The sequence below is a fragment of the Salmo salar genome, chromosome 20 (genome assembly GCF_965601325.2).
Source record: "Salmo salar chromosome 20, fSalSal1, whole genome shotgun sequence".
NCBI classification, from domain to species: Eukaryota; Metazoa; Chordata; class Actinopteri; order Salmoniformes; family Salmonidae; genus Salmo; species Salmo salar.
In genome coordinates, this window is record NC_138310.1 from 47,047,559 (window position 1) to 47,061,614 (window position 14,056).

Below are 14,056 nucleotides of genomic sequence, written 5' to 3' on the forward strand. Positions count from 1 at the left end.
TTCCCAGCACCACGGCCCATCTCCTGGGGACTGGAAGTGAAGAGAGAGAAGAGTTGGGAAGAGGAGCAAGAGGCGGAGTTGCCACCCGCACCACCACCACGGCTCCCGGCTGCTCTATGTCCGTCGGAGGAGGAAGGTCCGTGTGTGGAGAGGCCCAGGGGGCCCGGTGAGAAGGTGCTGAAAGGGGCAGGCGTTAAGGCACTAGTGGGCAGAGAGCTGGAGGAATTGCTGGTGCTGCTGGCACCAGTGGAGATGGAGCCTGTCAGCACAGACAGTTCAGAGGGACCTTTTCCAGGCGGGGCCCCTGGCTGGCTGCTCCGCGTGGTCATGGAGTGTGAGGGGGACCGGGGTTGACCGCGCAGGGGTCCCGGGATCGTCCTCTTCTTGCGTCTCACCGACCGGCCCGACTTGGGGGAGGACTGGAGGGGAGACAGCGAACCTGGGCTGCTCCCCGATGACGACTGCAGGGTGACCGACTCAAAGATACGCGAGTGCGCCTCGCTGGGAGTGAAGCGCGGGGCGCGCAGCAGGGGGCCGCGCTTCTGGAGTGGCGACTCGAAGCGGGACGAGGGGTGCTGCTGGTGGTGGTGGTGGTGATGCAGTGGAGAGAACAGGCGGGTGCCTGCCCCGGTCCCACCGCCACTGCCTGGCGCAGGGTAACCCGCTGGAGCAACACCCCCGGCACCAGCGCCATGGGGCATTAGACCCACGTCTTGAGCCGTGAGAGGTGGAGGGCGGAAGTTGTCGAAGATAGGCTTGCGGATAAGGCCCTCCTTCGCATACTTAGCGGAGGAGAAGTACTGCTGATCAGTGCGAGACCGAGATGTCCAGCGGAAGGTGGGCTCTCTCAGGATGGACCTGCGCTTGTCCTGCAGGCTGGAGAGCACCAATGACTGGCCCTGGAGAAACGGGTGGGGCAGGATCCAAGGGGAGTGGGGGTGATGCTCCGCCATGTTGGAGCCTGACTGGGCCTGCTGCGGAGAGCTAAGGAGAGAGGCAGGCGGGGGGGACGAAGATGATGAGGCAGCCTGTTGAGAGTTGGACATCAACACTCCCGTGGCCGGGCTGATGATAGCTTTCTTCCCTCCGGTGGCCAGGCTGCCTCTTCTCCTCGCCCCAAGGCTGCCCCTGCCCACACCCTGCCCTCTGCGGCCCCTCCGGCCCCGCTCAATCAGAACCCGCTGCTCCGGCTCGGGCTCTGACGGATGCCTGGAGGTGTGCAGCATGTCCGCCTCCCTCTCTCCCTGGGAGGACGGGGAGTGGTCTCGCTCGTCGTCATGCTCGTCGTCATGCTCGGATAGGGCCTGAGTGCCCTCCGAAGCCTGGGAGTCGCACGACGAGTCGTCCAGGCTGGGGCTGCTGGATCGGGACGACTCACCCGACGAGAGCTGGGAGGAGTGCAGGGACACAGCGCTGGAGCCGCACGAGGCGACGCTGCTGCTGAAGCGCCCATTGCTGGTGCTGTTGTTGCAGCTGTTGTTGAGCAGGCTGGCCGCCACGGCCATGGCCCTGCTGGGTGTGACAGTGGGAGGCGGGAGAGGGATGGTGTCGACCGGAGCTGCGGTCACGGCTTTAGCAGCGGCGGTGGTGACTGCAGCAGCCCGCATGGGGGAGGAGGCCGAGGCAGGCTGGGGGGCAGCGACGGGGGGCGGGACAGCGTCTAACCGTGCCATCTTCATGTGGGGGTGAGAGGCGCCGAAGCTGCCTTCGTCCTCGATGAAGCGCTTTGGGGTTTTAATGATGCGCAGCGAGACGGTGCTCACCACGGGCATGATGAACTGCCTGATGTTCTTCAGCTGCGTTCTCCTCCTCCTCCGGATGCCTGCCTCCATGGCTGCCGCCCCTTGGACTCCTATGGCAACCACCTCCTTCTCTAACAGTTTCTTTTTCTGCGCACCTTTCTTGGCACGCTGCAGCAGCTGCTTGGCGATTGCGGCGTCAGTGCGTTTGGAGGGGGGAACAATACGCACGGGCTTGATGTGGCGAGGGCTGGTTCTCAGGTTCAGTGGCCTGCCCAGCTTGGAGGGAGAGGATGAGGGGAGCGGGCTTGAGGAGCTGTGGACGTCGGGGTTGTCGTCCTCCTCAGCAAAGTGGGACACCCTGAGCTTAGACTGCTGTTGAGGAGTGTGGGGGTCCGTATCTCTGTCCCGGCGGACGCTGAAGGACTTTTGTTTGGTTTCCTCTGAACCAGAGGCCTGGGCGGCAGCAGCCTCGGCTTTGAGGCGCTCGGCAGACGGAGGCCGTCCTCGTCTGCGCCGGGGCACGCCGGGCACCGGCACACACTTCCTGGCGATGGCCTTGAGTGGGCTCAGTTTGACCTCCCGCAGCCGCTTCAGTTTGGTCACCTTGGACTCACGGCTCGCTTTGGGAGGCTTGGCCTCTGTGTCGTGCTGCTGCACGGAGCCCAGGGGCGTTCTCTTTGTGGCTTTCCTCTCCTCGTCCCGGTCCTTGCGGTGTGCAGTTGTGGAGCTGTACTCCTGCCCCACCTGCCTGCTGTCATTGTCTGTATGGCTGCAGGCCTGCAAACTCCTCTGGGTGCCAGAGGCCGGAGGACGGCCTCTCCTCTTCTCTCCAGAGCCAGGCGGCCTCCCGGGCAGCCGCTTGGCCTTCTCCACAGGCCACTCCTGGCCCTCCGGTTTCCCCGAGGCAGGCGAGGGGGAAGGGCCGGCGCCTGCGGGCCCTTTCTGTGCAGTCTGGGCCCGCGGTGGTCGGCCTCTGGGCTTCTTCTCCTGCGTGGGAGTAACTGGTACAAAACAAACAAAAATAACAGGTTTCAAATAAGTGGGGCTACTTCTACTACTGTTGGGAGAGCAGAGAGAGAGATTATATACACACACACACGACTAAAAGTATGTGGACACCTACTTGTCAAACATCTCATTCCAATATCTTGGGCATTAAAAGAGGTTCTGCTCAGCGACTTTCTCTATTCAACCTGACAGAGCTTGAGAGGATCTGCAGAGAAGAATGGGAGAAACTCCCCAAATACAGGTGTGCCAAGCTTGTAGCGTCATACCCAAGAAGACTCAAGGCTGTATTCGCTGCCAAAAGGAGCTTCAAAGTACAGAGTAAAGGGTCTATTTTTTTATAAAATATGCAAAAATGTCTAAAAACCTGTTTCGCTTCATCATTATGGGGTATTGTGTAAATTCCCATGGATTTAAAAAAATGTATATACATTTTAGAATAAGGCTGTAACGTAAGAAAATGTTGAAAAAGTAAAGGGGTCTTTATACTTTCCTAATGCACTGTATGCATGCATATATATATATATATATATATATATATATATATATATATATATATATATATATACACCGCTTCAAATTAGTGGATTCGGCAACAATGGCTCAGCCACGAAATGGTAGGCCACACACGCTCACAGAATGGGACTGCCAAGTGCTGAAGCGTGCAAAAATCAACTGTCTTCGGTTGCAACACTCACTACCAAGTCGCAAACTGCTTCTGGAAGCAACATCAGCACAAGAACTATTCGTCGAAAGCTTCATGAATCATGGCCGAGCAGCCACACACAAGCCTAAGATCACCATGTGCAATGCAAAGCGTTGGCTGGAGTGGTGTAAAGTTCGCCGCCATTGGACTCTGGAGCAGTGGAAACACGTTCTCTGGAGTGATGAATCACACTTCACCATCTGGCAGTCCAACGGACAAATCTGGGTTTGGCGGATGCGAGGACAACGCTACCTGCCCTAATGTATAGACACTGACAGTTGTGGGTGCATTGCATGATATATTGTGGTCTCTACCTTCTTGCCCTTTGTGCTGTTGTCCGTGCCCAATAATGTTTGTACCATGTGCTGCTGCCATGTGTTGCTACCATGTTGTTATGTGTTGCTGCCATGCGTAGTCATCTTAGGTATCTTTATGTAGTGTTGTCTCTTGTCGTGATGCGTGTTTTGTCCTATATTTTTATTCTAATCCCAGCCTTCGTCCCCGCAGGAAGCCTTTTGGTAGGTCGTCATTGTAAATAAGAATTTGTTCTTAACTGACTTTAAATAAAAGGTTAAATAACATTTAAAAAAAGTGCCAACTGTACAGTTTTGTGGAAGAGGAATATTGGTCTGGGGCTGTTTATCCATGGTTTGGGCTAGGCCCCTAAACGGTACAGCATACAATGACATTCTAGACCATGGGTGTCAAACTCTGGCCCGCGGGGTAATTATATTTGGCCCGCGAGACAATACCAAATTACTACTAGAGCTGGCCCGCCGGTATTATACAGCGCATTCACCGCTAATACTACAAATCCCATAATGCTCTGCTGTTGTTTTCGCGCGCCAATCAGGACAAGACCCAGAAACGCCCTCTCCTCTGTGACAGTAGTCATAGCAACATAGACGCTACAACTGTCAGCGCGCTCTCTCTTCCCAAAAATGGCGAAAAGAAAGTCAGAAAACAGGAGCTTTCTGGACAAGTGGGAGGCAGAATATCTGTTTGTCTTGTTTGTGGAGTCAATGTGGCTGTAAGTAAGGAGTACAACATTAGACGACACTATGAAACGAAACACCATGACAAATACAAGGACCTGGACATGACTCAAAGGAGCCAGAAAGTAGAGGAGATGAAAAGAAGTTTGGTTTCACAACAGAATATGTTCAAAAAAGCCACATCACAAAGTGAGGCTGCTGTAAAGGCTAGTTATATAGTGGCAGCAGAGATCGCAAAATCAGCCCGGCCCTTTAATGAGGGAGAGTTCGTGAAAAAGTGCATGATGAAAGTTTGTGACCTCGTATGCCCAGAGAAAAAGCAAGCATTTTCAAACGTGAGCCTGAGCAGGAACACAGTAGCTGATCGCACATGTGATCTTGCCACCAATCTGTATGACCAGCTGATGGAAAAGGGAAAAGATTTCGTTGCGTTCTCCCTCGCTGTGGATGAGAGCTGCGACGCATCTGATACTGCTCAGCTGTCAGTCTTCATCCGTGGAGTATTATCATTTTATTTGTAAAATTATTAGCCAGTGGAAAAAGTTTATTTTGGTATTTAAATCAGAAGGCTGCAAATAGAAAAGAGGCATACGATTTTTATTTAAATTTTATTTATTTAATAAATGAATGCCATTGTGTTTTTTCATTTGAAATTCGATTTTGCATGTCTCCACTATTAAATTATATATTGTATGGTAATAAGCAATGCTTGTTCCATATTCAATGTTAAAGCAAAACTTGTTTGGGTCCATATTAAAAGGTTCATTTGTTCAATGTTGGCCCGCGACTTTGTTCAGGTTTTACATTTTGGCCCACTGGGTATTTGAGTTTGACACCCCTGTTCTAGACGATTCTGTGCTTCCAACTTTGTGGCAACAGTTTTAGGAAGGCCCTTTCCTGATTCAGCATGACAATGCCACCAAGAACAAAGCGAGGTCCATACAGAATTTGTTTGTCAAGATCGGTGCGGAAGAACTTGACTGACCTGCACAGAGCCCTGACCTCAACTCAATCGAACATCTTTGGGATGAATTGGAATGTCAACTGTGAGCCAGGCCTAACCGCACAACATCAGTGCCCGACCTCACTAATGCTCTCGTGACTGAATGGAAGCACGTCCTTGCAGCAATGTTCCAGCATCTAGCGGAAAGCCTTGCCAGAAGAGTGGCGCAGCAAAGGGGGGACCAACTCCATATTAATGCCCATGATTTTGGAATGAGATGTTGGACGAGCAGGCGTCCACATACTTTTGGTCATGTAGTGTACGTAAATAAAAACACCTCACCTGCCAACGTCCTTGACTGACTCTGCATTCGTCGGTGTTCACTGACTGTACCAAAGCCTCCAAATGCTCCTTCCTATGGCGGGAAAAGACAAGAAACATGAAATCTGACCAAAATGTTAACACGTTTGCCGAAATACTTCAATAGAATAACAGCATGATTAATGTGTTTATTTATTTATTTTTTTAAAGGTCAAAGTGATTCAGAATTCAAAGGCACAATATTCAGGCTTAGCTGTGCACTTCAGTCATCCCTGTACTGAAACCCCCCATAACAAAGATAGAGTTTAGTCCCCTTAAAAATGACGGTAGTCCAATCTCACTTTCACCGGGATGCTGACTCACTCCAGTCATTACTTTTCCATATGCTTTCCAGATTAGTTGCCTAAACCCGCTGGATAAGGTTCAGTCAGAACGCTAGACATTCTCAATTTGAAAATGTCCAACTGAGCTGAGTAACACAGTAATGCCAAAACCACAAGTCAGTCGAGCATTTTCCTGTCTTAGGTAAATGCTAAGCTGATTAGGCACGCTCAGGAAAAACAGTCTCACCGTCTAAAATATCTGAAAAAGAGGCCAGGGGCAAAAAGCCAAGAAGAGCAATTGAAGCAAGGGTCGCGTTAGAGTTCAGAAACCGAAATTTTCAAAAGCAGATAAAAAAATACAAAAAATACAAAAATATGCATTTTAAACCATTTCACCTGTGTTTTATACTGAAAGCCAAGTTTCTTTTTCTTCAATAGGAGTGATCAGGGGCGTGCAAATATACTTTTCCCTTCACAGAAAATACATTAGCGCAAAAGATAATTCAGCAGAAAATATCTTCATTTTCATCAGATGACAACAGAAGTGCAACGCTATTTGGCTAAGAGCCACACAAGTAAATTAGCTTACAAATTAAAAAGCAAGGTACTTTGTGCAAAAATGATTCATGGCCATGATATTTCTATTGTTTGTTTCTATGATAATATATCCAGCTACATTTTCTGTTTGGCTTAAAGTTAATCTTGCATTTTACCTGAGAAAAGTAGGCTACAGCGAGAAGAGTGGCAGAGAATTATAGCCACACGTCAGTCAGAGCGCAGTCTGCTGATATAATGCCTGTTCGTGAATTCTCATCCTGGAGAAGAGCAACTGAAACACAAAATGTGTCTGATGCCGAGCAGAAGTTACAATAAGAAGTAGTGATGCACTGATAATATATTTTTGGCCGATACCCTATATTGTCCTTGTCAACAAAAATAACAATAACCGATATTTACAATTTTTGTGGCCTTTTAAGCATTCTAGTATAGTTAAATAGCTAACACACACACGGACGCAGTGGTCTAAGGCACTGCATCTCAGTGCAAGAGGCATCACTACAGTCCCTGGTTCGAATCCAGGCTGTATCACATCTGGCAGTGATTGGGAGTCCTATAGGGCGGCGCACAAATTGGCCCAGCGCCATCCGGGCCGTCACTGTAAATAAGAATGTGTTCTTAACTGGCTGGCCTAGTTAAATAAAAAGGTCACACACAGACTAACCAAAAGTTATTTTGTCGGCATTTACGTAAGTCCCCATTACCAGTAAAACATAACCAAAACGTATTTCTTTCACTTACTTGCTGTCATGTTTCGTTGTTCATTTGTTCAGTCGTTTCATTCTCAACCAGGATTTCTATGGAATGCCGTTTAGGTCTTTGTGTGTCAAAAAAGATACTAACACTATTTGACGTGTCAAATAACACGACAATCTGTTTCAGTAGCTATAGTCAGCTAGCTAACTATATAGCTAGGTGTCATCTAAAATAACCCTAATTTATAAGCCAGTTCTTATTTGGTTAATGGTGGTCGGACCCATCTATGTGAAGCTAGCCACAATAAGGATTAGCCACAATAGTGGAATTTGCGGTTTGACTTCAACATAAAAGTATGGCATAATTCTACTATTTGTATTCATTTGCATCACTGTCAATTACATACTTTTATTTTGAAGTCAAACCGCAAATTCCACTATTGTACCTAATCCTTATTGTGGCTAGCTTCACAAGACATAACCCGGTCCAGTCGAGCATCACTAGCCAGATGAAGCTAGCTGGCTGCTTATAATGTTAGCTTGGGAAACAGGGTTAAGTAGCTGGCTAGCTATTTATTTTCATGAACTGAAGTTCAATTTCAATAGGCGAACAACAAGTGGCAACCTAGCTAATACTTACTTTTAAGGATCCATAAATCAATGCTAAGAATATTGAAAATGACTGCAGGTTCTACTGATGATTGTTTTCAGGTTGGTTACATTGGTGCTAGATAGGTACCAAGCTAAAGCTAGCTACCCCAGCAGTTGCGGTCGAACAAATGCTTTATTACCAATGCGGTATTGTAAACACATTGCAAACACCGGCCACGAACAGACTTTTTTTTGTACAGATTTGACAGTGCTACTATCTTTTTTGACACGCAAAGACCCAAACGGCGTTCCATTGTATGCATGTCGTGAAGCTAATAGCAGTGACGCTATTACTGTGTAACTCCGGTAGGGCAACATCTGAAAAAAATAACGCACTTGGTTGTGTGTACCGGGTGCTCGACCAGTCGGCGAAAGCCAACATCACCCACGACAGAGAACGGTTGATTGTCAAGGGCAATGAATTCCATCATCTTGGCTTTAATGGATCTCGCTGAAAATGTCTTACTCTTTCAAATGACTGCTCGACTTGTTGACTGCTTGATCCACACAGCAGACATTGTGGGCTAGGTTAGGAATGCTGTGTTGCACATGTAGCGCAACATTTCACATGCCGTTATTATGTGACGTACCTACATTATATAGGTATTCACGGTAGCTTTCACATCGGTTTTTAAAACCTGTTTTGGAGACTGGTTTTTGTTCAGAATTTCGGATGACTGACGTGCCCAATGTAAACTGCCTGTTACTCAGGCCCAGAAGCTAGGATATGCATATACTATATTGGTAGCATTGGATAGAAAACACTCTGAAGTTTCTAAAACTGTTAAAATAATGTCTGTGAGTATAACAGAACTGATATGGCAGGCAAAAACCAGAGGAAAATCTATCCAGAATTGTTTTGTTTTTTTGAGGCCATTTCAGTGCTAGCCTATGGGAAATACAACTAGATAGGACCCAGATTGCAGTTCCTATGGCTTCCACTAGATGTCAACAGTCTTCAGAAAGGGTTTCAGGCTTTATTTTTAAATGAGAAAGTAGTTGGAAGAACTACAAGGTGTTTCTCATTAGAAAAGTAGCCTTGTTGGCACGTGAATGAGGTGCTCGCTCTTCGTTATTTATCTTCCCTATTGCACATACTATTCTCTGCCTTAAATATTATTGTTTATTTAGATAGAGTACCTGAGGATTAATTAGAAACATCGTTTGACTTGTTTGGACGAACTTTACTGGTAACTTTTTGGATTTGTTTGTATGCATGTTGAACGAGTGGATTACTGAGATCATTGGTGCCAACTATTCTTACTTTTTTGGATATAAAGAAGGACTTTATCAAACAAAACGACCATTCATTGTGTAGCTGGGACCCTTGTGATTGCAAACAGATGATCTTCAAAAAGATAAGTGATTTATTTAAATCGCCATTTGTGATTTTGTGACACGTGTGCTGGTTGAAAAAGTATTTGTTTGGGGCGCTGTCCTCAGATAATCGCATGGTATGCTTTCGCCGTAAAGCCTTTTTGAAATTTGACAACGCGGTTGGATTAACAAGAAGTTAAGCTTTTAACCTCTTACATCTAGACGTTCCGCCAGCGGAACACCTGCTCCAATATCCAATGATAGGCGTGGCGCGAATTACAAATTCCTCAAAAATACAAAAACTTCAATTTTTCAAACATATGACTATTTCACAGCATTTTAAAGACAAGACTCTCCTTTATCTAACCACACTGTCCGATTTCAAAAGGCTTTACAGCGAAAGCAAAACATTAGATTATGTCAGCAGAGTACCAAGCCAGAAATAATCAGACACCCATTTTTCAAGCTAGCATATAATGTCACAAAAACCCAGAAGACAGCTAAATGCAGCACTAACCTTTGATGATCTTCATCAGATGACACACCTAGGACATTATGTTATACAATACATGCATGTTTTGTTCAATCAAGTTCATATTTATATCAAAAAACAGCTTTTTACATTAACATGTGACGTTCAGAACTAGCATACCCCCCGCAAACTTCCGGGGAATTTGCTAACAATTTACTAAATTACTCACGATAAACGTTCACAAAAAGCATAACAATTATTTTAAGAATTATAGATACAGAACTCCTCTATGCACTCGATATGTCCGATTTTAAAATAGCTTTTTGGTGAAAGCACATTTTGCAATATTCTAAGTACATAGCCCAGCCATCACGGGCTAGCTATTTAGACACCCGGCAAGTTTAGCCTTCACCAAAATCAGATTTACTATTATAAAAGTTTGATTACCTTTTGTTGTCTTCGTCAGAATGCACTCCCAGGACTGCTACTTCAATAACAAATGTTGGTTTGGTCCAAAATAATCCATCGTTATATCCGAATAGCGGCGTTTTGTTCTTGCGTCCCAGACACTATCCGAAATGGTAAATCAGGGTCGCGCTCATGGCGCAATTCGTGACAAAAAAAAATCTAAATATTACATTACCGTACTTCGAAGCATGTCAACCGCTGTTTAAAATCAATTTATCTCGTAAAAAAGCGATAATATTCCGACCGGGAATCTCCTTTTCGGCGAATCTCCTTCTCTACCAACTGTGGCTCAGTTGGTAGAGCATGGTGTTTGCAACGCCAGGGTTGTGGGTTCGATTCCCACGGGGGGCCAGTACGAACACAAAAAAGACATGAAATGTATGCATTCACTACTGTAAGTCGCTCTGGATAAGAGCGTCTGCTAAATGACTAAACTGTAACTGTAAAAATCACAAAGACGGGGGCGGCCAGGGCACGCGCCTAAGCCCACAGTCCCTTGATCGGCCACTTGAGAAAGGCGATAATGCGTTTCAGCCTGGGGCTGGGATGACGACATTCTGTTTTTTCCCGGGCTCTGAGCGCCCATGGAAGACGTAGGAAGTGTCACGTTAGAGCAGAGATCCTTTGTAAAAGATAGAGATGGCAAAGAAGTTCAAGAAATGGTCAGACAGGCCACTTCCTGTAAAGGAATCTCTCAGGTTTTGACCTGCCATTTGAGTTCTGTTATACTCACAGACACCATTCAAACAGTTTTAGAAACTTTAGGAGTGTTTTCTATCCAAATGCCAATAAGTATATGCATATTCTAGTTACTGGGCAGGAGTAGTAACCAGATTAAATCGGGTACGGTTTTTATCCAGCCGTGAAAATACTGCCCCCTAGCCATAACAGGTTAAATGATGTATGACACTTGTATTTTCATGAATGTTTAATATTAAGATTTTTGTATTTTGAATTTCGCGCTCTGCAATTTCACCGGATGTTGTCGTAGGTGTCCCGCTAGCGGTTCATGCGCCAAGAGGTTATCGTCGGCGTTAAAACTAGACATAGGGCTGATATCGATGTTGGCATTTTTAGCTAATATCGGCCGTTTACCATATATCGTACATCCGTAATAAGAAGCATTTAAGATGCGTTAACAAAAGCAGCAAGATATTTCTTACGCATTGTCTTTTATGCTGTGTGAAAAAAACAGAAATCTGCATTAACAGGACCCCTGTGAACCTAGGGCTTTTTAGTAGCCTATACCTCAAAAGGAAAATTGCTGAATAAGCCTATTAGCATAGATATTTCATCAGATGTATAAAATGTGAAGCATCCGGTTGGCGTTTCTACTCACTACCAAATATGGTAGTGAGAGGAAGCTCAGTGGCCGGCAGTGGGAGAAGATGGATTTGGACCGACATTCTGCAAATGTACTTATCGACGAAACATTTGATCTCAATACAGTTCTGTTCCCAAAACTAGAATCTGTTACCAACAGAGTGGACTAGGTTTTGAAGATCTTAGCCTTTGACAAAGTAGCAAAAAAATGGCATTGTTTAAAAGTAATGCAAAGGTGAATTGAGTAATTGCACACGCGCACTTCACAGAGCAGACGTTCCCCAACGGAAATATGCTAATGTATGCTAGAACGCGCGATCGGATGTACCTCGTGCTTGGCTCTGCCCACTATGGCTCATTTGTTCCCATTTGAAACGACAAGCTGTGGCCTACCTTGGTTTAGTTCTAAAACCTTTGGGGAAACATTTCATATAGCATTTGATGGTCACAGACAGTCATAAGGCTACACAGATGTATTTAATGATATCTATTGCACCGTTGAGAATTACATTTGTTTCTCTTCACTTCCAGGAAGTACCATCAAAGCACACAGGTATCCATAGCAGCAGTGGTTGCTAGGCTGCCTAACATCAGCTGTGATGTCTCCCACTCAGTCAGGTAATCTTTGAGAGGGCCTGATTGGACGACTCATCTCCTGACATAACACACACACACACTCACTTATTAAGGTACTTGTTTTACTTTCCTCTTAAATGCTTCTCTCTTCTAAATTTTGAGGTAAGGCACAGTGAACGAGGCCATCTGTAGGAGTTACCGGAATGCAATAATTCCAAAGCAACCCAAACAGCATGTTACACATGACTAATAGTGATCTCTCAGTTGACTAGGCTGCGTCTCAAATGGAACCCTATTGCCTGTTTAGAACACTATGGGCCCGGGTCAAAAGTAGCACACTAGACAGGGAATAGGGTGTCATATGGGACACAACCCTCATCTACAACTGTACATGGTGAACCTAATCAGTGCAGTCTCTACAGTGGGGTACTTTATATCAGGATATAAACGAGTCACAATCACAGCACCAGGAAGTGTGTCCTTGGATTGATTCAATTAAAGATCAACTCCGCTCACTTGGAATTGGACAGAAATGGAATATTACCCAGTCTCCAGGACCCTCCATTTGTAATTATGTCTGGGCCACAGGATGAGTGTGTAACAGTAATTATAGATAAAGCAGATAAAACAGGAGGCAGACGGACTCAATGTCCTCCAACACCAAGGTGGGACTCAGCTCATCAACTGCAAAAAGCCTGTCAATTTAACAGCAAACATACTATATGGTCAGCTTAACTATCACAAGGATTGTTGTTTATGACAGTCAGTAGTACTGACCATTAGACTTGGACAACTGGGCAAGTTGCGAGGCCAAAGATAACACAAAAGCCCTTAGATGCCCATCTTTGCATCCCACCGTAGCTAGGCCTTACCCCCACTGCCCAGCCACAGATCATCCCCAGCCATCCAACCCTAGGGCTGGTGAGATTAATATCTCAAAGTTCCTTTGGAAGTCTTTTGTGTCACTCCGTGTCAGAGGAGTGTGTCATTTCATAATCTTTATTTATAGCAGCATGTGGGGCTGCAGTTTAAGTCCCTTCGGCCCAGTTTGTAGAGCAGCTGCTGTCTAGGAGTCCACACTACAGTTTTAACTCCAACCTGAATAGCACAGCCAACTTGTTAACGTCACATTTACTATTAATATAGTGATTAGGCCACATTCGGTCAGCTGCAATTTAATTTATCATATAGCCTAGATTTTTGGTTATGACGACAAGTGTTGATCATTTGCAATATAATAGCAGCATCAAATGACCAGCTTTGCCTTTTTAAATTCATTCATTTTGAAATCATGTTGCCCACTGATACCTGAATTTTTAGATCGATCCACCTCTCACTTCAACTCTGACACTGATCGACTCTGTGCTGCAGTTCATACAGGCAGTGTTTCTCAGCATCTTCTCAGGCAGGCTGCTATAGCTGTTGGTTGGTTGCAGGGAACTAAGGGGGGCGGAAAGCGACAAATGCGAGTAGCTCGATGACATCACTGCTCTGCCTCTCTGGCACTCACACAAACACTCGTCCTCCCTTCGCGTGAACCACACCGCAAGATGTAAACAACAGAGCCAAAACACGAGGAAGGAGGAAAGGGGGATGGGCAGAAAAGGAGGATGTGTGTGTGTAAAGGGAGGAGGTGGGGGGCAGCATCTTGACCACCTGGTACAGCAACTGAGCCTGTGCATGTCTCCAGGGGGACTGTGAGGATGAAAAGGGGTTGGGGTTGAACACGCTCGCACAGAAGCAAGCTAAATCCCAATCTAAACAAGCCTCCCACACACTAAAAGCCTCCCACTCCCCGTGCAGCCAGCCATGCGCAAGAGAGGCACACACTCGCTCCACGCCCACATGCAACCCGGGGAGAGCAGCATGCTGCGAAACCAAAAAGGCTTATGGGCTCGCTTGCAGGACAGAGAGCCACCTGCTACGGCTAGGACAGGGGGAGGCAGGTAGCCTAGCGGTTA

At 46.3% G+C, this 14,056-nt stretch overlaps 1 protein-coding gene across 1 annotated transcript in view; it reads right to left on the reverse strand.

Moving 5' to 3' along the window:
* The window catches only part of kmt2a (lysine (K)-specific methyltransferase 2A), a 55,122-nt gene that overhangs the window by 35,240 nt on the left and 5,826 nt on the right, over nucleotides 1-14,056 (reverse strand). The window contains 2 exon segments of the mRNA XM_045703485.2: nucleotides 2-2,743; nucleotides 5,734-5,806. Coding sequence (XP_045559441.2) covers nucleotides 2-2,743; nucleotides 5,734-5,806 — 2,815 coding nt within the window.